At 32.4% G+C, this 27,186-nt stretch overlaps 1 protein-coding gene across 16 annotated transcripts in view; it reads left to right on the forward strand.

Moving 5' to 3' along the window:
- Positions 1–27,186, forward strand: part of LOC141453691 (uncharacterized) — a 298,436-nt gene that overhangs the window by 156,468 nt on the left and 114,782 nt on the right. For 15 of the 16 annotated variants that reach the window (XR_012458122.1, XR_012458121.1, XR_012458123.1 and 12 more), the window contains 3 exons: positions 4,021–4,119; positions 17,421–17,512; positions 19,300–19,364. Coding sequence is in view for 12 of the 16 variants with exons in the window: in XM_074127202.1 (XP_073983303.1) it covers positions 4,021–4,119; positions 17,421–17,512; positions 19,300–19,364 (256 nt within the window). In the remaining 4 variants the exon portion in view is untranslated. Of the gene's footprint in view, positions 1–2,020; positions 2,144–4,020; positions 4,120–17,420; positions 17,513–19,299; positions 19,365–27,186 lie in introns of those variants that run through there. The other variant, XM_074127206.1, reaches the window with a different exon arrangement.

The following is a 27,186-nucleotide window of genomic DNA, read 5'->3' on the forward strand; positions in this document are numbered from 1 at the left end:
CAATAATAAAGTGATAAAATGCATATCCACTTAGTTTCTGGCACTTTAAAGAATTTTAACTACCTTTAAAATAATTTCATTAAAATCTCGTTGCCGTCTTTTTTCGGATAGTAAGTTTTGCCAGTTTTGCAGTCCCCCCATCCCGATTTTGATCAAAAGTAGTTACTTAATAACTTTTATGCGCTTGTAAGCCCCATTTTATTTGATCAAATTCGAAATTCATTTTGTTTGATAGATTGCACTCTTTTTTTTTTTTTTAGAATTTACTTTTCCAACGGAGCTAAGATTTGTCACAGTTTTCAGGTCATAATTTTGAGAACTACTAATAATTTTTCAAGATTAATTACTTCACGATCAGAACTTACGGCTACACTGATCTTTGCACGTTCTCAAAATCTTGCTTTTTCGCGAGAAAACCCGTTACTATCTCTGGTAAAGGAAAGTCTTATTTGTAAGCTTTGAAACGAAATCAGTCAACCTGAAAAGCGCCTTCAGCGAATCAATTTTTCAATGGTTTGGAATTTTTTTCGATTCCGATGATTTTCTGTTAAACTCTGATGAGATTGTCCACATGTATATCTATTAGTTTTTATGTAAAACATTTTGGCATTGAGCTTTGCGGAGGCATCTCTCAGGCAGCATTGGGTTTGCGCATGTGCTCTGAGCTAATGCTAACCATAGAATGTTACATTAGATCCCAATCGTTCCCGGCGAGTGTGGCCTGTTCGTCTCACCTCTCCTAATATAAAATTCTATTTGAAACATTTCCCAGAAAAATGCTTCTTGAAGCAGTTTTAGAGAAGAGATGGGTTAAGCGACCCTCTACAGCTGGCTGTGTTACCTTGTATCCGCGGTACGAGTTCGCAGTAAACACTTATTAAGTATCAGGAGTATATCTAAATAGTTTATTTAATTTCTTTATCCATTTGTAGCAAATAATTGTTAAGTTAATGATAAAAAATGAGTTCACCAATTTTAACTTGTAAGTTTTTGCTCGTATTTATCATTCATTTTTAAAGACAATTAATATTCATTCATTCGAAATACTGTAATGATTTCTGATCAGTTGCTCAAAAAACGGCTGAATATTGCTAGGTCAAGTAACCGCTTGACCCACTTTATATTTTCGTTTTTATATTTTTTCAGTTTAGTATATTGTTAGACTTCAACGGAAAAAACTGAACAGACGATTCAAACTTCTCTCTAGCCCTTTCGCGCCTAACGGGACACATATCGTACGTCCCAAGCAAATTTCAAAAAATTCTTTTGGGACAGAAACGCTTCTCTGTCTAATGGAAGACTTTACCACCAGTCCTACCAATATTTTTTAAAGGTATTTTCATTGACAAAACATAGATGGCACTACCGTACATAATGCAATTCCCGCGTTTTTGAAGTGTAGCAGCTCATTCCATACTGAACGAACGTAAATAGGTTAGTTTTGGAAAAAATACCGCCTATTTTCGATTAAATTTTGATTCATTTATTAATCTAAGGCCAGATAAGTTACTCACGAAGCAGATTACCTCTAATAAACTGGTTTTGTGACTAGAAAATCATTGGTTTTCTTTACAAAATTACTCATTACTCATTGGGACACATATGCCCCAGTGGTCAGGACTGATGGGACATGTAACGTCCCGATCTTAAATCAGTGTTTAAAATTTTCCTAAAAATATAACATAGTTTTAGCATTCTAGTGTGCCCTACTCATAGTTTATGCTACCAAAATTGTTCTGTTGTAAAAAAAAAAAACTCGTCGCGAAAGGGTTAAATTTCTTGACAAACGATCAAAACTTTCACTAAACAATAAACGACTTATCCGCAAAGTGATACTAAAACCTGTCTGGACTTATGGAATGGAACTTTGGGACTCAGCCAAAGCTTCCGATATCTATAAAATCCAATCCTTCCAGTCAAAAACACTGCGTCGAATCGCTAATGCTCCTTACTATGTCTCTAACTCTACCTTGCACCGAGATTTCCATGTTCCCTATGTTTCAGAAGCTGTAAGAACCCATTACGTTAAATTCCACACTTCATTTACTTCATAATAATCCGCTAGTATCACAACTTACTGCATTACCTGGAAATACTCTCAAGACGGTTGAAGCGCAGATGGCCACCCAATCTTCTCAATGAAGTAAGTGCCAGTGCACAATAGCGAACTGTTCTTCTTTGGGAGTTTCACCAATGTGTGAATTCTCCCCTCACGTATTTTTATCATTTTTATACATGCATCATGTTGATCAGCTTCACTTATTGCAGAAATATACTGCAAAAAAAAACCTATATTGTTAGAGACATGCGTCTTTCCCTGCTAATGATTAATGTTTACTTATTACAAGACAAACAAATTGTATTGTTGACAGTATTTTTATTTTTATATTTTTGTTAATTTAAGCTTATTAACATCACTCTTATTGAGGGACGGCCCTTAAACTTTCGCAGCTTTTTTACTAGTGCCATCCCTCCATCCGGAGAATCTATCCAGGTTCTCACAACGGACAAGACTAAAAGTATCGACTCTTATAAATGATTTTTATTTTATTTTTACTATTTAAGGCCAAGTTCAGAGAAAATATTTAAATCTACTTTTTAAAATGAAACAATTTATTAACATTAAAGAAAAGAGATAGTGCTTATTTAGCAGGTAAATATTTAGAGATTATTCGTTTTGATCTTTCGTCTGAGATTCTGCAGTTTTTGATAAGCGAGGTACAAATTAAATTTACAAAAATTCTGAAAACTTTTAGCCTTGTTAATTCTATAAAAATAAGTACTCTTAAAGTTTTAACATCAAAATAATATCGAAAGGAAATATTGAAAATTCTTTACCTGATATTGCATTATCAACTATTAAATTTTATAATTACGTATGTACATCTTCACATTTAGAAAACAAAGCAATCTTTTTGAAGAATCAATAGAAAATAGTGCCTCACAACTAGGCTCTAAACTTTTAAACCAGAATGATGTTATGGATAGGAGTGTCTGTGGAGGGGAAAAAAAAGTAGGTCTAGAAAATTTGTAGAGGAAAATTAAACTACTATTCTACAGAAAAGATGTTCAAAGTTACTATTGAATTATTTTTCGTTGAGGAAAACAAACCTGGGAAACTACTAGGAATTAAATATTTTGTTAAAATCCTGATTTAAAGAACATAGGGTAAGCAATATTTGATATTGAGGAATAAATTTAATGGTTTCAGCGATATTTTTGCTCGAAATAGTTTCAAAAAAAATTGTGTTCCCTACATTGCGGCAGTAGAAATCCCCTGTTAGTGGCTCCTCGTTGTGCGCAGTTTATAATGTAAAGTTAATAAAATTACAAAAACTCATTGAATAAATTTTTTAATTTACTATTTCATTACTGACTTTAAATCATGCAAAAAGTGGAAAATTGATCATGATATATGTAACGCATTAGCTGTTTCCTCTATCACTAATCACCAGATTGATGTAGATTAGTTGTCTAATTGCTAGCTAGACTAATGAACTATCTGGCTAAAGCGAAAATAAAATGAAAATAAACGACCTTATATTTCTCTTTATGACTTTAAACAAGCTAACAGAAAATTCTTGAGTGTATTATTAGAGTGTGGTGTAACAATGGTGATAAAGAAAGGAACATTACTAAGTGGAAGTTGTGTGACATAGCACGTACATTTTCTTATACTTCTCCAACCCAGTGGTGAACCATGATGTTGTTTGCCATGTCTACATAGACGAACATTTAGTGACTGGCTTAGTGGAGAGAGCTTTCAACAAAGTATTCTGACATGTGACTGTAACGCACTTCACACAGTCCCTTACAGGCCATTCTGGCAAAATATCTAACTGACACAGCTACTCAGCTAAATGTCATAATTTCTTTTAATAGCAAACGTCGCTTTATTTTCCCAGTCCGCTTTTTCATTCTTGTTTGCGAACTTTATATGTCAAACACATTAATGAATGTTTCTAGGGGTTTATTTTCTCTTTAGTTCATGAATTTTTATATTTACAATCTTTGTTCCAGATTGCAAACAGCAGAACGGATGTATAAAGCAGTGCCGTTACGAAGGTACGAAAGAAAACCATTGTACGTGCGATAGACATGGAGTTGCAGCTCCAAAAAGTAAGTGCCATTTAATTTTATATTTTCCAACCTACATTCATTTTGATAGAATATTTGTAGTATCTAAAAAATATTCAACATAAATAAAATTATTTATTCACTCCACTTACTACAATTGCTAACATTTCTAGTTGAGGCACAGCTGTGGTTATCTCCGTCTCAATCTCATTTTATATCTTGTACTACAACAATTTCCTAGAGCTTTGGGCATTCTGGTGGAAAATCCTGGTATCTTCAATATAAATTGCACTTTCTAGATACGTTTACAGCTATGATACTCTACCGATCTATATCTGATTTCTGGTTAAACTGATTATTGTTTGGCAAGAAATTTTAGGTAACATGAAATTACGCGATTGAAAAGAGAATCTACCTTGACTACTTATTCTTCTCTAAAGAGTTTCAAATCTCGTGACTGATATCATTCCTTTAAATAATTGAAACACTAAAAATAGTACTGATTTTTCTTTTTTGGAAATGATTTTATAAATTCTAGTACATTGCAAATTAAAGGTAAGTGTAGGAGTTTATGAAGTGTTCGATGTGTAAATGTGAATGAGTATAATAGATCAATGAACAAACTAACTTGTGTGTACGCTGGAAAAAAAAGAAGAATATTCGCAATTATTAACTACTTCTGCGGGGTAAAAAGTGTGTGTGATTTTTAGATGTGAAAACGAGTGTTTTTGCGTTGCTTGAACCAATATCTCCGAAGAATTGTCTATTTCCTAAACGGTTTATTGTGCAGTAAGTTGTTCATCAAATAATTATTCGCAGTGCGCTGTGTAACTGTCGGCCATGACATAGTTAAGATTTTCAAATCCATTGTACTAAAAAGTTGCTAGTCAACACTGATGCTTAAGTGGGTAAAACTTGGTTAAAGATTATTAATGGATGAGATGCGGTGCGAATGATGACTCCATTCTCACTTTACTGTACGAACGCACTTGGTGCCCGTAACTACCTTTTCAAAGAGGATTGAGGAAGTTTTTACTAAAGGTCAATTGAGACACAATGACTACGATTGTTGATTGGAACTCCTAGAGAGTATTGTGAACTCCTGCAACCTAGCTGTCAGAATGCACTTCATATATATATATATATATATATATATATATATATATATATATACATATATATATATATATATATATATATATATGTATATGTATATGTATATGTATAGATTTGTTACTTCTTTCAAAGACTTTTTTCTTTTTTTTTTTGGCATTGGCTTCCGCCATACAGCCAGCATCGTCTAGGTGCTTATCACTAGAATATCACTCACTCTCCATTCTTACCTACAAATACATTCGCTTCACACATTCATCATTCCACTATATACTGCTATTTACATAACTACTGCTAATGGATGGAGCAGCACTCTGTGCTCCTGCCATCCTTATAGCTTAACCAAAATTAAAATCACGTAATCCTTCTCTAAGCATTTTCTTCCATTCATTCTAATTCGGCTATAGCTTTTAAATACTTTCATATTTCATTGCTAGCTCTGCTATCGACTTAAGCACATAAATGTTGGTGGAGAATATAATGTCTTCGTAGCGAAATGGTGCATCTAAATACCTGTATATATCGTCAAACATTCGTTTCCTTTCTACCACATAACGTGGACATATCATTATTACATGTTTGAAATCCTCCTCCTCATTGCAATCTACGCAAAGAGGAGAGGACCTTTTGTTGATCCTGTGTAGATACGATCCGCACACCGCGTGGTTCGCTCTCAGCCTGCTTATTGTCGTAACAACCCATTTATTAGTGACAGTTCCCTTAAACCATGGTTGTCTAGGTAACTGATCTGCCATAGTTTTATAGAATCTACCTTTATCACCATTATTGTAATCTGTCTGCCATTTTTGTAGTGCTGCTTTTGCAATTATACCCTTGATATCGGTGTGTGGTAATTTATAATTAGCCATTTCCCCACTATTGGTGGCTTCCTTTGCAAGTGTATCAACAATTTCATTCTCTTTTATACCACAATGACCCCTTACCCACAAAAAATTAATGCAGACTCCCTTCTCTTTAAAAATGGCAATAGTTTCTACAATTCAAAGACACTTCAAGACTGACTTGTTACTTCTTCGTTAATGGAGAAGACTGATTTCTGCTGAAACCAATTTCTCTGGCAGTTCCTATTAGACTCGTTCAGAATCAGACTGCGGACCTTCATTGAGGAACATGTGGGTGAGGTGATTTGCAAATTTTTAGTTTTGTTAAGATTTATAGAAACTTAAAGTTGATTTTATTATCATTATTTCGGTCGCTTATTGCATCGGTCATTAGCAACCATCTTTCGTTGTATTCAAAAAACAGGTTCTTTTGTAGTAACTCTAACTTCCTTCACTAACTTAAGTTTGAAATAGTAAGTACAAATTAAAACCGAAGGCCTGCTTCAAATTTTTTCTATAAGGAGCCTAATCGGAAATTAATTAACATGTCATTTCAAAAAAAAAGTTTTGAAATATAGTAATAATTATATTAGCTTGATAATTAGTTGCAAACTCTTTGAAACATCTCATCTTCCTTTTTGGAAAAAATGCATTTTCATTTGATCGTTTGTTTATCTTATAAAATAGCTTCTTGTGCTGCCTAACTTCTCTTGAACTAGAGAGTTGTCCTTTCTTTCTTGATGGAACTTTCCGTTGGAGAACAAAAATGCTGCTTTTGCTTTTTCGAATTAAACGTGTTTTCTTGGTGAAAACTCTAAACGATCTCAGTATATCCTTTACCAGTTCCAAGGAAAGGTATAAGTACTTCCTTTTACATGACTTCACGAGTGGAGTTTATCAAAACAAAAAAAAATATTTTGCACAGGACTCTTTTGGTTTTCCCGCTCTTATTTTATGTAGCAAATGATTGAATTTCTACCGTGAAGTACAAGAAATCCTATCCCAAGATTATTACAATAATCTGGGTTTGGATCTAATAGATAGATCCAATAGAATCATGTGGTTATATCCCATCATATCGGAAAAAAAAATTTGTACAATTATCATGATTTTAAGTCCCCCTTAGAGTACTGTTCTATAATTAATTTAATATACAATGAGCCCGAGTGGGCGTAGATAACTTAGTTTTTGTTCCTTCTCTCAGGTAATTAACACAATGTTCCAAATAATATTTGAACATACTGAAATCAGCATTGTTTATTCACTTAGTTCCAAAAGAGATGAGTAATTAAAAAATGAATGGAAGAAAAAATATTAAAAATTAATATCAGTATCGATCAGAAAATGTATCAAATTTTGTTTTAACGATATTAAATGTAAAAGTGAGAATGATTTGGTAGTCAGGGTTTGGTTCAAACTATCGATAATTCAAAATTGGTCAGAGAGGATTGTTTGGAGTGCGGCTGATTTAGAAACGGTTAATTAGCGAAGAATTATTACATGAGCTTCTGTTACTGGCTTCGCAACATGTGGTTTATAAGGTTTCAGGGAGGCGTGCCATTTTCCCATACATACAGTAATAACGGATACAATAAATAAAAGGCCCATGTGCCCACGACCGCTATTAAACCTACTACCCTGTAGTAATTGCTCTTTAGTAATCACGTTAGTCTTGCTCTTTTCATTCGTTTTTGCTTGCTACAAAAATATTGTATCAAAGTCATTGGCATGCTTTCAAATTTATCGAGTCCATTGATTTTTTGAAGTTTCAAGTTTTTCTGTTGTTCCTTTTTCTATGGACTTCATACAAATATGAATTTAACAGCATCTGAGGGGCATAATAACTCTGGACCGTTTTGCAGATTGTGTTAGGAAGAGAAGGAAACGACCTCTCACCTGGTGTTTGGTTGCGTTGCAATCGCGAGTGGTTGCGCTATGAAACCTTTGGAACTTTGATACCAAAGGAGATAGTAGCGCCAAAAGAACTAGTATGGAAAGTCCTCAACCTGTTTAGTAGGGGAGGTTTCGTCTACAAGATCAAAAAATGGAAAGGCACAATAGCCTCTTGTGGCTGCGGTGCCGTGAAGAATAGATACCTTTTCTAATCTTATTTTATATTAACTCATCGTGCGCCGAGACGAGTATTCTTATTGTGAGATGTCTTCAAAAATTGTTTCGCTCATTCTAAGCATAGACGCCTCCACCTACTTTATTAACATTATTATTTATTTATTTATTTACAAGATTATAAGTAAATACCTTTAGCTGGGAGTTGTAACAACTATGCACAAAAAATAAAATAAAATAACATTATTATTTATTTATTTATTTACAAGATTATAAGTAAATACCTTTAGCTGGGAGTTGTAACAACTATGCACAAAAAATAAAATAAAATAACATTATTATTTATTTATTTATTTACAAGATTATAAGTAAATACCTTTAGCTGGGAGTTGTAACAACTATGCACAAAAAATAAAATAAAATAACATTATTATTTATTTATTTATTTACAAGATTATAAGTAAATACTTTTAGCTGGGAGTTGTAACAACTGTGCACAAAAAATAAAATAAAATAACATTATTACAGTATTAAGAGAAAGGAAACTATTTTTCATGAGATAAAAAAAAAGTGGAAAACTAAAACAAAACTAATTGACATAAGTGAAAAATAACTTCATTAGTTAAACATAATTTACTCATCAACTGTTATATCTCTAAGAGCAAAGAACTTCTGAGCTTCAGAGCTTGGTACATAAAATTGTAAATTTCGTTAATTTGATTCAGACTATTTGTATTTAACAACTTGAGAAACTTATCATTTATAGAATCATTTGAAGAACGATACGATTTAATGAAATGACTTCTAATGGGTAAAAGTGAGGTACATTCAAAAAGGAAATGAAAACTGAATCAGGAGAAAAAGAGTTACAAATGAGGCAAAGATTGTTTTCATCAAATTCATAATAGGTGCCATTAATATAGAACCTTGCCTTGGATAAATAACACAGTCTTAATTGCACTACCACTCTCACTTTTTAATATTGACTTTCCAATCCAGATGTGCCTCTGGTAATCCGTGGGTAGCTAAAGATCTATTTAAACACTTGTATCTAGAGTTGAGTATGCAATCAGTATCCTCACTGACACATTTACATTTATATCTTTATATTTATTAATAAGATGGTGAAATTCCTTCCTCAGTACAGCAGCACTTTAACAGAGAAAGAGATGTAACGAACCCACAGAGAAAAATATATTTTTCAAATTGGAGACACAGTTGTTATCCATAATAAAAAAAAAATATCCTAAGTTTAAGAGAGCGTTATAAGAGATTCTGAGCAAACGAAAGTCAGGCGTATCTAAAATTTTAATAATTAATGAAAGCATAGACTGAAATAAAATTATTTTAACTGGGAGAAGATTGAATTCTGAACGTACGTACGAGTTAGGGGTACTTGTATTAAGTAAATTAATTTGTTTGAACAATTGAAGTTGAACAGTTTCTAGCTGGTTAGTATAATTAGAGGACCAGATACCACCGGCATACAATAAGGTGGTGTTAACTAAGCTATCTGTAAGCTTGATTCTAACTTGGTTCGTATTTGCTCCAGAATTAATTAAAATATTTTTACTTAGATACCGCGGTTTTCCCTTTAGAAATAAAGTAGTGACAAGTTTGGTAAAATTTGCCAGATGAGCTAAAAAGAACACCTTAGTAATTAATAGAATTCATTGCTTGTTATTTGCGTGTATATATATATATTTTATATATATATATATATTTAATTGCCAAAAAATTTGAGTTTATTTCAGTATTGACTAAAACATCAACATCAAGAAGTAAAAAATAAAAGTTTCCTGCTGCAAGCATGTTAGAGCATTTCTCACGCTTCGATTTCTTCTGTTGTTGGTGTTTGAGGTAAAGACTGGCGAATCGTGATGTTGTCAATACTGGTTGAGGTACTGGTTCGGAACCTAAATATCGTTCGATCGTGTATACGAACGCAATGAAACGTAACACCTATGAACATTGATCGTTATCCCACCCTAACATTTGACTTTAGCTGTCGTTCTAACTACATTCTCTGCAAAGCAACCCACTTCCAGTGACTTTTTTAATCGCTAAAAATCATCATGTTTGGTGAAGCATGCTACCAATAACGTTTTTTTTTTCTTTTTCTTTTATCTGTAAAGCGGATTTTAAATTTTTCACCCAACCTCTTATTTTCTCGACTTAATTAAATAATTTTGCATCAAAGAAACAAAATTAAATTAAAAACGCATTCAGAAAAGTAGGTACATGTTATTTGAATGATCAAAGGTGAACACCAACTGATTTAAATCAATTTTTAGCTCAAAAAAAGTATTACAAAGGATTAGATTGAAAACCAATGATGCTTTAGTTCACCTTTGAACATAGATTTAATTTATTCCGAGAACAAATATAAAAAAAAAAATGAACAGTGTTTTTTGTTAAAAAAAAAGTAATAATAATTAATAATAAAAATAAAATAAACAGGGCGTCCAGTTCGTTGTTTTAATAAAATCTCATACTATCCTTTTTAAGTAATAATACCTGTAATACCATTTATAATTACTGCAGTTCTTAACATCCATCCCTTTTCTCTCTAATTTCCTGAACCCGCTTTTAATTTCACTAATGTTACGTTCACATCCATTTCAATTATATCTAACTGGAGTGAGAACTTTTACGGCTAATTTAAGACTACTTAAGAGAAAACTGGTTTTTCGCCGAAAAATTAGTTAATCACAAAGATTGGAGTAAAATATTAAGTTCTGCTTTACATTTTCTCACCGCTCGAAAGATATAGCATTGCAGTCAATTTATATTTTCGATCTTTTCTGGCGCTTCAACTATAATGTTCAGTAAATTTTGATTTTCCTATTTGGAGATTTCATGAACCCGAAAAAATGGTTTTAGCTCTCATTGTGTAGGTGCACTGTGATTTATTGAACGTAGTACTTAAAAAAAAAATCTCAGAAAACTATAATTTGGTTGATACTCTGGCTTGATACTGTTGTTCCTACTGGTAGTTAAGATTTGGCCACAATAAATCATTCAGGATGGCCATTTAACTGAAGCAGTTGTTTAGTTCTTCGCGAATTTTTCATTTTCTTGAAAAAGACTTCGATTTCCTTAAAGCTTTGTTTACCATAGTTATACAGAACACTATATTTCAGAAAGAGCCTTACTTTTATTTTTTGTTAAATTGGGTTATTTAGGTCATCTCAGGAAAGTGCTAAGTTAAAGGGTAAATTTGCTTTTAATCTTGATTTGCTTGGAATAAGAACTTACTAGCTTATATTTTGATCATTTAATTCTATTTCTTATAATTTTTTTTCCAGAGCAGTTACAGGCCCAAGCGACTTAAGTTTAACAAAATAAAAAATGAAACACTTTCAATCACACCTAACAGGTGATCGTTATGCCAGGCCAAGTTAGTAATGAAGCAATTTGGCCAATTAAATTTTTACTGAAGAAAGAGAAACTCAAGATAGTTTCTAAATTAGATATTTAATTATAAATAAAACTAGGAAACTGTAAGACAGATATCCGGTTTCGAATCCAGCAGTTGCCTTAGATTTTCTCTTCTTAGGAGCTTTTTACAGCTCACTTTCTGAAAATGGACAGTGTTTGTAACGAGAGAACACTTTCCGGGGCTGGCAATGCACGGAAAAAAGCTCCAGGCCCCAATAACCTAGAGATTTGACGCACCTTAAATAAATGAATAATAATAATAAAAAAAATTAAAACATTAATTAAAGTTCGTACAAGATTACCGTCTCCCAAGACCTTCATAAGATCAATCCTACCCATTGCATAAAATGTATACTCTCACACTTCTCCTGCAATCTTAATATTCACAACTACTGCATGTGGATATTTAACGTGTTACATTAGTTAGGTCAACGTTTATTGCTGTTCTTTCATAAAGAAGCGTGGTTGAACATTAGCTTATCTTCTATCGACTCTCGCCACAACTTTTACTGTTAGCAATGTGTAGTCACAACGAATGAAAAAATGAAAAGAACTACGTTCGACCTTCTACGAGCTCTAGGTCTTCCTTAAGATTAGTTTCTCAGATATTGCTCTAAATTAAGTTTTTATAAAAGTTTTATTCAATTTAAGAAACTTCTTGTACTTGACCAAAGGAGCCGCTGAAGCCTAAAAAGATTGCAATTGTGGACAAGTACGATAATGCGATCGATCTTTATTAAATTATTCTCTCAAATACATATTAGGGAGCTTGATCATTTTCTTTTGCTATAGTTTCTTAATTTCCAATTCTTAATTTTTTTTTTTAAACTCGTAAGTTTTGTAACATACTAATAATTTTTTAAAACGGCATTTTGAAATTAAATTAACGTTTATGGGAAGCTTTCCACTCCTCCCTTAGAACAAATAAACGATTTTTGCTGGAAAAATATTTCAAGTAAAAATTCCATACCTAAGATGAGTGAATAAAGGGTGCATACATGAAGTTATAATCTTATAGATAGACAGATGAAATAAAGCCTCCGGAAATCTATAGTTATATTTACTACTCAGTTTAGGAGTCACAGAGGACCTAAGTCTCAACAAAATACGTACACTTTTTTGAGCACTGAACATTATAAATATCTGTAATTTAATTCAATACGAGTCAATAGCACTATTTAATATAGCCATGGTGTGCTTTTTATCGGCAACTTTGTGTGAGAAAAGTTATTACACAAGCTGAGTTAGAGGAACATTTGCCCTATTTTACATAAGGGTGACATCTAGCAAACCTTGTGAATACTTTATCTGACTCCAGTTAGTGTGGCGTGGGAATCGATGTGTAACCTGCCGAGTGCCACATCATTTAATACAAACAACTTCAACATCCTTTCCTTAAGACTGTTTTGAAACACATTATTTATGAAACAAAATTCTGGGACTAAACACTCTCTTATTGCAATAATTTTTACAACTGTAATTGACATTTTTTCCAAATTTAGCGCCAGTTTTAATTTAATCCAGATTAGTCTTAGCATTGATAAATAGTAGGGAAAATGATTATACAATCTGCAGCGTAGTCTATCTTCTTTAAATCGTAACTAGTACTAAGAATTTGAATTTTCAGGATCAACCTTGCCGGGGAAGTCTCATAAAACTGATCCCATCAATCATTCGTTTGAAATGAAGTTACTGTATATGCTATTATTAGGTTTGGTATCCATAGATCAGCTAATATTATTGTAAGCATATTAGAAAAAAATGAAAAAGCTTATGAACCCATCCTGTAAATATGCATTTTCCGATAACAGATTTTTTCCAGAAATTTAAGTGGAAATTTGTAATTTTCCGGCTTTGGCATTTAAAAAAAGATTGCAGTTGTCTGAGAAGATAAATTTTTCTACACAGATACTCCAAGAAAGTATGTTAGTCCTACATGCGATACGATCTATAAAGAAAATCGCAAATAACTAGGTATATTAGAGGAGTTTAATTCACATTTGCAATATTATAAAATACTATTTCGAAAATTTGTCTAAATGCTTATAAAAAAATTACAAAGTAACTCGAGCAGCTATTTAGGGCAAATAATTTTAGAGGCCAACTGCACAACAGTGGATATCTAAAGGTGTACAGAGCTTTTGGTAGTTTTATTACTCTTTACTTTCGTATGAAGCTAGATGTTGTTGGGCTATTACCCACCGTCGGATTGAATGACAACAGGGAGGAGTGCTACATGGCTAAAATTATGGTTGGTTCAGCTAGCAGCGTTTTCTTCTTACCGTTTTGGAATTTTGTGCTCTATGCGTACTGCTTTGCGCACGACCACTGCATTTTTTTAAATGCTCGCTCCCACCAAGTAAATATTCTTGTCCACACATACTATTTCTAGGAAAACTTGCCCTTCTCTCGGTAACCTTAATTTTCAGGTAAACAAGTTTCAACAAAAATGATAGGACAAGAATAATAGGCGTAAATAAAAACAGTTACTACGTTAAGGTTGCACTTCCTTGGAAAACTCTCAAAAAATCTATTTACTTATCTATTTATAGTATATTTTAAAAGTTTTACTTCTTTGTGTGTTTAGACTGCACTGGTCTTATTTTTGAAAAGAACTTGAAAAACTTTTATTGGTACTTCGCCCTTTATCTTGAAATTTAGCATATCTTTTCATCTTCTCGGGAGTTCCTAAATACACCGTGATAAGCAATAAATTATTTTCCTTGCAGTTATAGAGGAGTAAAAAGGTTAAGCAATCTGCCGTAAAAAAAGGGCTCTAGAAAAGTGGAAGTTAAAATGCAAACGGAAAAGTCGCCCAAATAGACATTGTTCAACCAAAAGGAATAGTGTCTAACTTAGGGCCTAGTTTTATACAATTCCCAACTTCTTGCGTATACAGCTGCTATATCCCATTATCGGAAATCGTGGTAAAGAATAAAGTTGTATTTCTGAAGTTATATATTGAAGTTGTAGGAAATATGGATCTTCTTGTTAACTGAAGCCTGTTCTTGTATGGAAGAGAAAACGCCTGTTCAATCCAGGCAACATTAGTTATGTTAACAACTGGTCTTGGTAGTAAATGGCTTCGATCTGTCTCTAAGTTTATGATTGGGTCTAATTGTCTGCTTTGTTTGCATTGTAACAAATATTTCCTTTGCTTATCAAACATTGTTATTTTTGGAACAGTGTTTGAAATAAAAAAGCAAGGTTTATAACGGTATAGTTATTCTCTTCATCAGGAAAAAGGAATGGTGTTGTTACCCATAAAATGTTAACAGAAAATTTTTCTTACAAATGGGACAAAGCATTGGATGATTGATTTCTGTCAGTACTCGAGTATCTAAAACGACAATTAAAATCAAAGCAGTAGGATGTTGATTTCTGTCAGAACTTAATTTTTTTAAATGAAGAACCAAGTTTTAATTTGATGAGACTTTTTGCAACATCTATTCATACAAAGGAACTCTCTTAATAGTGACTAATTACTTCTTCAGCTAGTATGGAGCGCCTGCATTTCCCTGGCTAACTAACAACCTTCTCATCATTCAATAGAGCCTGCGGGGATAATAGATATTTGAGTAACTACAATAAATATTAGCGTACCCATAGGCTAATTCTAGCTGGTTATCAAATATATTAATTCACACTTGTAGAGTTTATAGATGCCTACATTATATTTAAATACACATTTTTCTTGAATGGATCTTTCTTTCTTTTACAATATATCTTTTAGGTTGTCCCAGAATCTGGCTTTTAATAAGCTATTGCTTCTTCAATATTCATTCTATTTTTGGACACAAACACACAATCGGATTCAAAACTCGCCTATTAAAAGATGTAAGAATAAATCGGGAAAATTGGTAAGGAATATTGAATAAGATGAAAGTAAATTGTAGGATCATTGAAACAAAGAAAACGAAAAGTTTGGGGAGCATATTATTGGAAGAAAATCATGTTTGAATGTCATAGAAGGCATTGGAATAGAAAGATTTGAATTATGTCGGAAGAGGAAAAGAATAAATGAGTGTTGCGCTTTTCTTTTTGTCGTTCATCTCCCGTCTAACAAGTATGTCTTGGTGCAGTCAGGCTAAGTGGGCCACACTCTTTAATTTTCATTTAAACAGTGTGGGTTTCAGCTGCTGCCTGACTTGAGTAGTAATGTAAGAAACTCATTTCAACACTCTACAGTGAATTATTGGCCGTCATACAGTCCGCACTACTTTCCAGATACATAAAGCTGTAATGTAACAATAGGCAAGAAGAGGCAATTTTGTGCGTGACACTAATATTAAACAATAAATTTAAGTATATAAATCGTAATTCCTAACTCCGAAAACTAAGAAGAACAATTTAAGGAACAAGGCTTTGAATGCAAACTAGAATAGAACATACACAAACTCCGACATTCGCCTTTAGAACCAGATGTCACTGGTAGTACTCCACATTGTTGCCATTAAGAGAATGAAAGAGAATTTTAAAACTTCTGCACAATTTATTGTTTTTGGAAGAGGACGCTTTTAGTTTTTACTCTTCTTCTACCATCTTCAAAGAACATTCTAAGAAGTTTTTTACTTGGTTTTACTTCTACAACATAACTACTATATTTGTACATTTCTTTTCTTTTATATATTTTTCATTTCTTTTCACATTTCTTTTGTTCGATAAGATTTAATAAATTTCTCTTAATTTATTAAGATTAAACATAATAAATTTTTAGATTTTTTTTTTTAATAGGCAGATTACTTCAACTCTTCTTTAGTCAAGTGACTAAACTGCTAACACCAGTTGACTGTTAACCGTTTTTAAGATCTGTTTTAGTTAAACTGGTTTCGGATTTCCATCCTTCATTAGAGATTGGTTCTTTAGTTTGTTATATAGAATTTGATTTCCACTTAAAAAGCACTTTGTAACACACTTGCTTTAGAGACTCAATATTTTTTTTTTTTTTTTTGCACCAATCTGATGAATCAATCACCAATATTGGAAGAAAATCTGTAGCCGTTCAGAATTAGCGATGTTGTCCACCACTATGGACGTAACCGAATGTTCATTTGTTGACATAATGTGATATAGTTCTTTTGATGATAGAGCAATACCATTAGCATATTTGCAAGTCTCAAAACTGTAACTCACTATGTGTTTAAGTCGGTACATTTATCTGATATAAGGTGATAGAAAGACAAAGTGCTGATAATGCCAATTAAAATTGGGCACTTCTGCTTATAATAAAGGTAGTAAAATATTAATTATTAATTAACTATTAATAAATAAAAGGCCTTCTCGCTACAATTATTGCTATTTAGCCTAGACTCTATGTCAAATAATAATACAGTGGTCTTTCGCACTCCATCCTTCCATCTTGCTTATATGTTCAAATTCTCCCATCCGATGAATTCTACTCTCGTCAGTGCAGTTAACCTTCTTTCATACTTGAAGAAAGCTATTCGTTCGGATTTTCAATACTCCTGTCCCGTTTTTTCATACCATGTACTCTTGTGAGGACCTCCTCTAGCAATTATTTATATTTGACAGTATAAAAACTTTAAGAACCTAGCTCAAATAAAAATAAATGGAAACTCAGTTAACAGAAAATAGAATTAAGTTTAAAATGATGTAGAAATAGAGATTGTTTTCCTGAAGAATTTGAATCTAAAATTCCATTTTCTATGAATTTTACAGGAGTCATAAAGAGAATAGATAAATTGCAATACTATTTATGCTCAACATCAATGCAAATGGCCCAGAATTTGATTTTCATTGGTACTTAGACATAGGCTTATGTTAAATAATTTTACTTGTTGTACTATAATTAATCCTTGAGTACGTATAAGTGAATTTACCTAACTTAACTTGATATAAATTCCTTTTAATCTGTTGCAGATTTGTCACATTTTGAGTGTACACTCCGTCTGGTAAATATGTCGAGCATCGGGGATTCATCTAGACCACTCGAACAAAGACTTCAAAAACAGGTCATTTTTCATGATAAATCGTTCGGTAGGAATGAGTAATTGGGTAATTAGCATCAGTTTCTATATAGGTAATGGAAAATGAATTTGAGGTACTTTAAAGTGTCCATTTATTAATTAGGCCGAATTGCATACGAAAAGTTATTGAATATTCAAAATGTATATTCAATAACGTCTCTCTAGATACCAAAATATCTTGTGCAACATTATTATGAATTTCATTTAGTTAGGATAGTAAAATATTTAAACTATCTACAATAGAAATTTTAAATTTGTGAATGTTTATTTTACACATTAGTATTCATCTAAACAGCCGCTGTTCTAAAATTCAAATCTACTGCCTTTCACAGCCCTCCAATTCATTCACCTGTGCATGCATTTAGTGGTTTAGTTTCCTGTAGAAACAATGCTTGCTTTCTAGAGTTAAGAACCTTGCAGAAATAAAATTTAAAAAAAAAAAAAAAATCAATGTTGATTTAACAGGAAAGCGTGACCTCATTACAGAAGAAAACTTAGCATTAATAATAATTTGGAATTCTCTGTTACTGGTGTGTTATTCGGAAAAATGTCTTACGGAAATGATTTAGGAAAAAAAATTATTAAATCTGAGAAGGCATGCTGATAGCAGAACGGCTCGAAGCACTTCTGTAAGATGTACTGTGTTCGTTTACCGAGCTTGGCTTTGAATATTATTATTATTATTTAATGATTTAGGGCGCGTCAACATCTGAGGTGATTGGCGCCCGGATTTTTTTTCAGCGCATTGTTTATATTATACAAGATTTACCACCTCCGACCTTACTCGTATATAGCCTAAACATAGATCAAACAGTAATAAAATTGCGTTTAATGAACGTGACATTGCTATACCTACTAAAATCTAAACACATTCGAGACCTTCACATGGTATGTGGAAGAACACCCATATATTTACATTAAAATCCGCATTAAGAAAACAATACAAATGTAGAAAAATGCCCTAACTGCTTTTTGAAATAGATATCCATATGATTTCCACTGCAGCACTTCAGTTCTCAGATGCTGATGTTATTTATTAAGTTGATAGTCTTTTGCAAGTGACAAAGCCCTAATGGAATCAGTAAATTCGAAGTAATTTACTCTGCGATTAATTAATTATTTGGAAATTAGTTTCTAAATTAGGAATAGAGTAATCTGATTTCATTCATTGAATGTATGTTACATAATGACTATTCTATTAATATCTATAATTGGAATTTCATAATAATTAATATAGATTTTTGAATTCTCTCTCTCTCTCTGCATCAGTCCAGCCAGTCCAGACCAGGATCGGCATTGAAGTAGAATGGTCCAAATCTACCTCAGCTCTGAACAGCAACTGATTCAATAAGAGAGCAAAATCCACTGTATGTACCTCCCGGCAACAACACAATTAATATGTCCTCTATGTTGTGTTTTCCTGCACTCCAGCCAAACTAGCTTTTCTTTCTACCACTGTAAGATAGTCCTTACCCTTTCCACAAATGATTGCAATACCACGCCTGTATACAAGCGTTTAATGAACTTAAGAATGCAAAGATATAGTATTAAATATTAACAACTACGCCTAGCGAGTGTGTTGAGATTGTATAATAAGAGCTGAACAGAGGTAAATACAAAAATATAAGAGAATATTTGGACTCAAGAATATTTCCATTAAAAAAATAAAAAAATAAAAAATAAAAAAATTAAAAGAAAACTTTCCTTTACTATTAGTAAGAAAAAGTAAAAATTTGTTCTTAATTTTTATTGTATTTTTTGTTTAATTACAGATGACAAAATACCTTAAAGGAGCCAATCTTGCCAGGATAGAAGATGCTAAAGTGCTAAATGTTGCGTAAGTTACATTCTTTATACATTTTCATGTTTAAATTATTTTTTAAAACTTTATTTCAGTACTTTCCTGCAACAAGTGAAGCTGATCTATATATATATATATATATATATGTGTGTGTATGTATATGTATATAAAACATACATGAGTAGCGTGAGGGGAAAATTCATCTAGTGGTGAAATCCCTAAGAAAAGCATCGTCTCACTGTTCACTAGCACTTTCTTTTAAGAAGATCACGTAGTCACATCCATTTTGGAGGATTACATGGCAATGTAGAGAGTTTAGAAAGTAGAGGATTAGGATGTGAGGAAACTGAAGCGTAGAACTTATCATAAAGGGATTTTGCAGCTTCGGATTTTAGAGAATGAGGAGATCTTGCTATATAAAGTTTTAAAAAAAGTAAATAGCATTAACGATTCGGTGAAGGGTTTTTGATTGAAAGGATCTGATTCTGTAGATGTTGATTGGTAATTTTAGTTGAACACTAATCACATTCGTACGCTCAGACTTGCAAATATCTTTTTGTTGATAAGTTGTTTGTTAATTGTTGAAGTTTTGATCGTTTATCGAGAAATCTAGAGAGAATATTGTATCGTCTGTGTAGATCTTTCCATTTAAACCTTCTACATAAAGGTTAGGAGAAATATGAATTGGAATTAGATATCATGCAGTAGATAGAATGCTGTGGAGTTTATCAAGCCATTCCAGGTGCCAGACGCGATCGAAAACTTAAGCATGAAAATCTCCCGGATAATTTTAAATTAAATAAATTTAATTAGCCTAAATAAGTCAGGAACAACACCAGATTTCATTGATCGTAAGAAATTTACTCATTTTAGAAATCAAGATTTGGTTCGACTGTGCGCGACAGATTAGATTAATCCATAATTAATATCCTGCTTTCGCATCCTAACTGCTTTTCCTAATTAGTATGTTGTGATGCCTCAGACTAGTGGTTAGTGACTTTTATCTCCGACTACCAGCACAGCACCCGGTCAGTTCCAATATAAGGACAGTACATCTGGGCCTCTGAGGCATTGGCGTGTGCTTCATAAGGGTTTAGTGAAGTGGATTTACTCACCTCCAAAACAAACCCAAATACTTTGCTGTCTTTTGTAAGGGAACTTTTACAGCTGTAGAAAGCAAAAGTCCATATAAGTTCCTTCTGTCAGCCTTAAAAAAAAACATTCTATACCAACTTGTTTTAAAGAATCCTCCGAGTGGATTGCTGCGTATAGTATAAATAGCGCTAGTTTTTCCTTCTAGTTGGAAACTTTTAGGCAAAAAAAAAGCCTTTCGCATTACCATAAACATTGCAACCACACTTCTGAAAAATTAAATTCTTCCTGAAGCTTTAATTTCTAATTTCCTGAGTGGTGTCTTTTAAAAAGTTTACATTGCTTTCAGTTGTAATCATTTCTTTTATTATTATTACTGTTACATAAGTACTTTTCACAGAAGCGGGACATTTTTAGGTAGATAAGGCCGATGTAGATGCAATCTTAAATTTCAGCCCTTCTACGTATTCTTTTAAAGTATCCTTGACCTATCAAAGAGAATCTAATCCTGAGCTTTTCTCAGGATATCACTATTAAGGCCGAGTTCTTTAAAAGATTCTGCTATAGCATTAGGTAATTGTCAAATGATGATATCACGACTGGAAAGACCACTCACTTAACCTAAAATTCCATCTCTTTCAATTCAAAATGCTGATGTTTTCTTTCTTTAATACCCGCACATTCAGCATATTTTCATCTAGGAGAACGGCAACACCAATTATTTGGCATCAATTTGAATCGCCTTGTTAGTTATTCATATGAGTGTCTCAGTAAATCGTAAATCCTACTCGGACTTTCCAAAGAAACTCTTGGAGAGTTGTACATATAATAAGGAGTGCGTTCACAAGGTTGTGTTTGCTTCTCATTGCCAAATGAATGAGTTTGGTGACGTTTTATCTTCTCAGTTAATCCATTGGAGCTGGAACAGAACATTCTGCCGTGAGATGCTGAATGCTCTTGGTTACCTACTGTCGAATCTGCATTTTCCCAGGATATTTTCTTGCAGTATGTGCTTTTTATAAGCTTTTCTGGATATTACCTAATCCAGGATCGCTTATACAACCTCTCTGTCTCTGGAAATGGAGTGTAACTACTTAGTGGACTGAACAAGATCGCTATTACGGAGTGAAAGCTTGGCATAAAAAACGGCCATGCATTTTTTTTTTTTTTTGTGCCCATTCATTTATCATATCAATCTCCATGGGGTGGTAAACCGGATCCTAGAGTTAGGATTTCTTCAATATCGCCAACTGCTTATCCTTGTTTTCTGTGGAGAACTGAGTAATAATAAATAGTAACTGAATAATGAATTATTAATATTTGAAACAGTAATTTAAAATAGTAAATCTTTAAATGACTAATATTTATTTTTAGATTCTATTCTTTCCATTAACTTTTGGGCTAAAAAAATAACCTACTAACCCAATTCTCCTCCTGCATGCATTTAATCGGCAATAATTTGAAGAAAAACTATAGTAATGTTTTCTCAAATTAATGGGCGTGAATGCCTCAAATTGTTGGCATTCTCGCTTAATGCACACAAAAATATAAATTCCTTAAGTTTACTCTTAATGGGATTATAAAAATTCAAGAAATATGGTAGCGACAAAAAATCATTTTTATGTTGCTACATTTATTTGCCCACTTTTAATTTAAAGAAAATATTTTTAAACTGGCTAAAAATTTCAGGGATCAATATTTTGTTAAAAGTAAAATATTACTATCTAACATAACTTAAGTGGCTTTTTCAAAAGAAGAGTGTTAAAAAAATAGAGGATTTCTAACTGAAGAACCTTATTGTTCAAGTGTCGTGCGTGAAATCGGGAGAATGAATTGTAATGATAAATGTAATTGCATTTTTTTTTTTAACAATCCTTTTTAGTTTTCATTAGATTAATAAGTAGAGTTTTATTCGGATAAAAACCTGCATTAAATGAATTTTTCTCGTACAAATAAGGTTTTCCACAATGTTTACTTCGATCCCTAATCATGTAATAATAAATTATAAAAGATTCTCTGGCTTGATGAATGTTTTAATTTATTATTATTCATAACAATGAAAACATGATGGAAAAGAGAATGCTGGTATCGAGAAATATTTTGCGATATCTAGGATTACATAATTTATTGTTTTCTCTCTTCTCCAATTACTGTGCTTTCTTTAACAGATTCCATTCTTTTCTTTTGTTGAAGCTTCATTTATTATTTATCTATTTGCTCCTCATTTCTCTTCCTTTATTTGCACTTAATTCTTCTTATATTTCGCCATCCTGCAATACAACTAGTTTGCGAAAATGAATTTAGAATTATCCAAAGGAAAGAATGAGAATAATGGGCAGCTAATGTTACCCATCATTTCTCACCCTTCTTCTTCTATACTACCAGATAAATTGATTATTCATAAGAAGAAAGGGCCAGTCCAAGAATATCACGGTCTCATTGGTTATTTCTTTCATCCTTTCTGATGCATACTATATAATATATATGATTATCTTATAAAGTACAAAAAATACTGAACCAATTCATTCATGGTTACGAAATAAGCATATTTTTTACCCCCAATAAACACGTCATATTTTAGAAATTGAGATTTTTATCGGTAGTACCCATCTTGAGGGACACTAAATAAATAAAATCTTTTAGAAAATTTATGTTTATGTTTTGATAAATTTTACTAAAAACATGATACCTGATCTAAGAAGACTATTTAAAACAACCCAATAAGTCGTGTACGGTGCTTTAATCAATGTTCCTGCTCAACTTAAAATGAATCATTTTGTGAACAATTTTAAGTGATATTCTTTTAAATATCAATCAACGCCATTAAATTCTTTTGCTCTAATAAACATTCGCGGTTAGAAATGTATGAGTAGTTTCGAGAACGATTTTAGCGGTTTTACGTGGCGTAATAACTTCTGATAGTTTATTTGCTAATGAAACTTTCGTAATGATACACTTTCAACATTCTATTAATTATATGATCAGTTGACCTACCCCAAAGGGGTTAAATTCGCTGTAGAGACGGCTCGTGCAGGTTGCCTCATCCGCCCACTCCTTACTTAAATCATCAGTGTGAACTGTCATCCCTTGAACACGTGTACTTAATTGGTTAAAAGTACTGATCACTTATGGATTTATCGAGAGCACTTAATAAATCAGTCCAAATTATTGCTTTGTAAAGATATGCATTTTTATTAATTTTACGGTCTGGTGGATTACGCAGATTTCAGCTGTTTGTTTAGACACAAACTGAGAAATAGTTGAGGCGTACCTCGGATTATCCTGCGTTCCTTTTGCAGATACCTATCTTCAATTCTACTGTAGAGACAGACAGGAAACCTTGGTTAAAATGCATAGGTCTAATAATAGTTTTCAGTAAACGAGGTAGTGTTTTATCTTAGCTATACTAACTCTGACTAAATGAACGCTTGCTCAGAGAAAATTCCTCGAAGCCAAATTCTATTCCCTCTGCATCTTAAAAATTGAAATTTTGACACCAAAGAGTGCGTTCTCAAACATTGTTTTAAGAAACTTTTTATTATTTTAGAATGAACAAACGATATTAAAATACAGTCTTAAGGTTTCTAGCTTCGTTTCTTATTTACAGCCTGCAAGAAATTTCAAAATATGAGGGTCCTCCTTGCTTTTGTCTAGTGTAATCTACTCACTCTTTCCAAAATAACTTGAAATCTAATTAGAACCTGGAAAAAGACGTTTTGTTTTTATTAGATTAGTACGGAATAAGATATGCGTACGGTTTTTTGCTTAAAAAATGAGTGAATACCTTTCACTTTCAGGACATGAAAATTCATACTTAATAGCTTCAACAGTCATATTCTCTTTAGCGTATACATCCGTACCAAAAAGCGTAAGTAGAAAGAGCCTGCAAATAATTACTGGAAAACATTAAAAGAAAAAACAAACTAGAACTTAAAAATATGTATCAAAAATGCCCGAGTTCAAGCCACGAAAGTAATAAAGGTTAGTAGAATAAATTCAAAGCTATCTTCTACTCCTTAACAAAAACTTACAGTTTAAAAAGTTAAGTATAAGGGTTGATTAAACGCCAAAAGGTACACAAATCAGCAAGTACCCAACATTTCATTCAAGCTTAGTTGATATAATTTAAGTAATTTTGCTGCATTAACTTTTCCTTCACATTTTTTAGAATTTATTAGATGTCACAGACCCTTATGCTGGCCAGTTCGTTCATAATATTATTTGGTTATAATTATGATAAAATGTATATTATATCTTCGTTTTTAAATAGGTACTTTATTTTAACTCTATTCCAAATTATTCTTCTGATTTATCTTTAATATGCCCTTTATCTGAAGTTGTCACATCTTATACATGCATGTTAAAGTAGAAAAAGACAAAGTTAGAGTCGGCTACTGTTTAAATTTGAAACACGGAGGATTTAAAACAATATTTCAGACTTGAATTCGTCTTACCGAAATATTCGTGAGCACAAATAACACACAGTTAATAACAAGTAGATTATTCAACAACAATTATTCATTTCTCAATTGTAATTTAATTTTACTTATAGTAAAACACTGGAATAATTAGCTGTCCTAAAAGTATGCAATACTTATTTATTTTATATTACATAACATATATATAACATTGTGAGAAGAACAGCTACATTGAGAGTGTGATTGAAGAAAACTATATTATTTGCGATAGAGCCAGATAATTATTACCTATTATTATAAACGTTTGACTACTACATAAAATAACAATTACTTTAATCGAAGAATGAACTTAAACCTACGATTTTTATTAAAAATAAAATAATCGAAATCACTGATGTATGTTGGTGTAAGCATTTTTTTTAAAAAAGTTTTTAAATTTTGTAGCCTCGTAATTTTTTTTATTTTTTATAACGTTTTCTTTTTAACCTGTAATTAATAGTTTGATTATTATAGATTAATAGATATTAAAGTCAATCTACAGTGCTACTTGAACAAATATTTTGTAGATGAAAATGGCCAGCATAAGGGTCTGTGACATCTAATAAATTCTAAAAAATGTGAAGGAAAAGTTAATGCAGCAAAATTACTTAAATTATATCAACTAAGCTTGAATGAAATGTTGGGTACTTGCTGATTTGTGTACCTTTTGGCGTTTAATCAACCCTTATACTTAACTTTTTAAACTGTAAGTTTTTGTTAAGGAGATTTTTGTACCTTTTGGATAAATTTTCATTTTTGTCTATTTTGCTAAGTTACATATCTGCTTTACTGTTTTTTTTAAACTAGGAATAAGCAATTCTATCATTATAACCTGATAAGGTGTTAAGTAGGAACCGTAACTACCACTGGAGAGATCTTTTTAAAGAATGATTATAGTTGCCGTCCCCAAACCATCCTCAATAACAATTTTTTTGAGAAAGCCTTTTTATATAAAATAGGAAGGTATTTGTACGTAAAAAGCAAATTTAAACTGCGATTTCAGACCTTCCTTTTAAGAGGAGTAAGAAAAATAAAAGGGCGATTACAGTACTTCTCCCTAAAAGGCAAAGAGGCAAAGATTTTGAATCGAACGACAATTCATTAATGTAAATAGGTTCACCCATTGATAATTTTAACGATTGCAGTACTTCCTCTTAGTAGGTGTAAGAGCATGATGGCACTTCACAGCCATGTAGAGGAGCTTTAATCACTTCTTCGTGCTAAATTTTATCAAAATCGGACAAAGCGTTATAGAAATATTGGTAATAATAGTTTTAGAAACGGCCTTACTTGGGTGGGGCGAACTCCCCTCCATATGAGGCATAGCGACGAGACTTTTAAAGTGCAAATCTGTACAAAATTTTGATTCGAATGACACTTCATTCATGAAAATCAGTTCACGTGTCGATAATTTGAAACGATTGCTATACTTCCCCTTAACTAGTGTAAGAGCAGATCGTCGCTTTAATGTTACATAGGGGAGCCCTAACCCCATCATCCTACCAAATTTTATCAAAATCGGGCTAAGATTTACAGAGTAATTAGTAATAATAATTTTGAAGGGGGCCTTACATAAAGGGGGCTAACTCCTCTCCCATTCGGTGTACAGCGTCGAGACCCCCAAAAGGCACATCTACATAAAATTCCAAATCGAATGACACCTCATTCATGAAAATCGGTTCTCGCGTTTAGGCGCTACGTAGTTTACAAAAAAGGTAACAACAACAACAACAAGAAGAAGAAGAAGAAGAATTTCTGAAAATGCCGTTTTTGCTCATTTTCGGCAACTTTTTTCTCGAAATCTATTAGGTCTGGGTGGTTGCAAAAAAATTTCAGTTATAAAGGAGGGTTTGCTCTATATTTTAAAGAAAATTTGGGAATTTTATCTTTTATAGAAAAAGAGAAAAAAATTGTCAAAGTTGGGTGTTTTTTAACGTTACGCTTTTTCGTGCACTTTTTGACGATCAACCCTTATACAACTGTCCTACCGGACAGTTTTAATTTTTAAACTGAGAGTTGAATTTTGCATTAGTTAACTGTCGTCTTTAGAAATGCTCATCAGCAATCTGAAACGCTGAAACGACTGTAATTTCCATAAAATGTTTTGCATTCTTTTTCCATGGTCAACTGCATGTCGTTGAGTTAAATCAGAAACAGTACGGTCTCTCTCTCTCTCTCGCTCTCGCTCACGCTCTCTTAAATACTGAAAACTTTCATCCTAAAAAATTTCATCAGGTTTTCGCAAACATCTTTCACTTATAAAAAAAATATGTTATTTACTAAAAACGAATTTCTTACTATTCTATTTG

The sequence above is a fragment of the Rhodnius prolixus genome, unplaced genomic scaffold, assembly GCF_049639745.1.
Source record: "Rhodnius prolixus isolate KJV_2025 unplaced genomic scaffold, Rpr scaffold_3, whole genome shotgun sequence".
NCBI lineage: Eukaryota > Metazoa > Arthropoda > Insecta > Hemiptera > Reduviidae > Rhodnius > Rhodnius prolixus.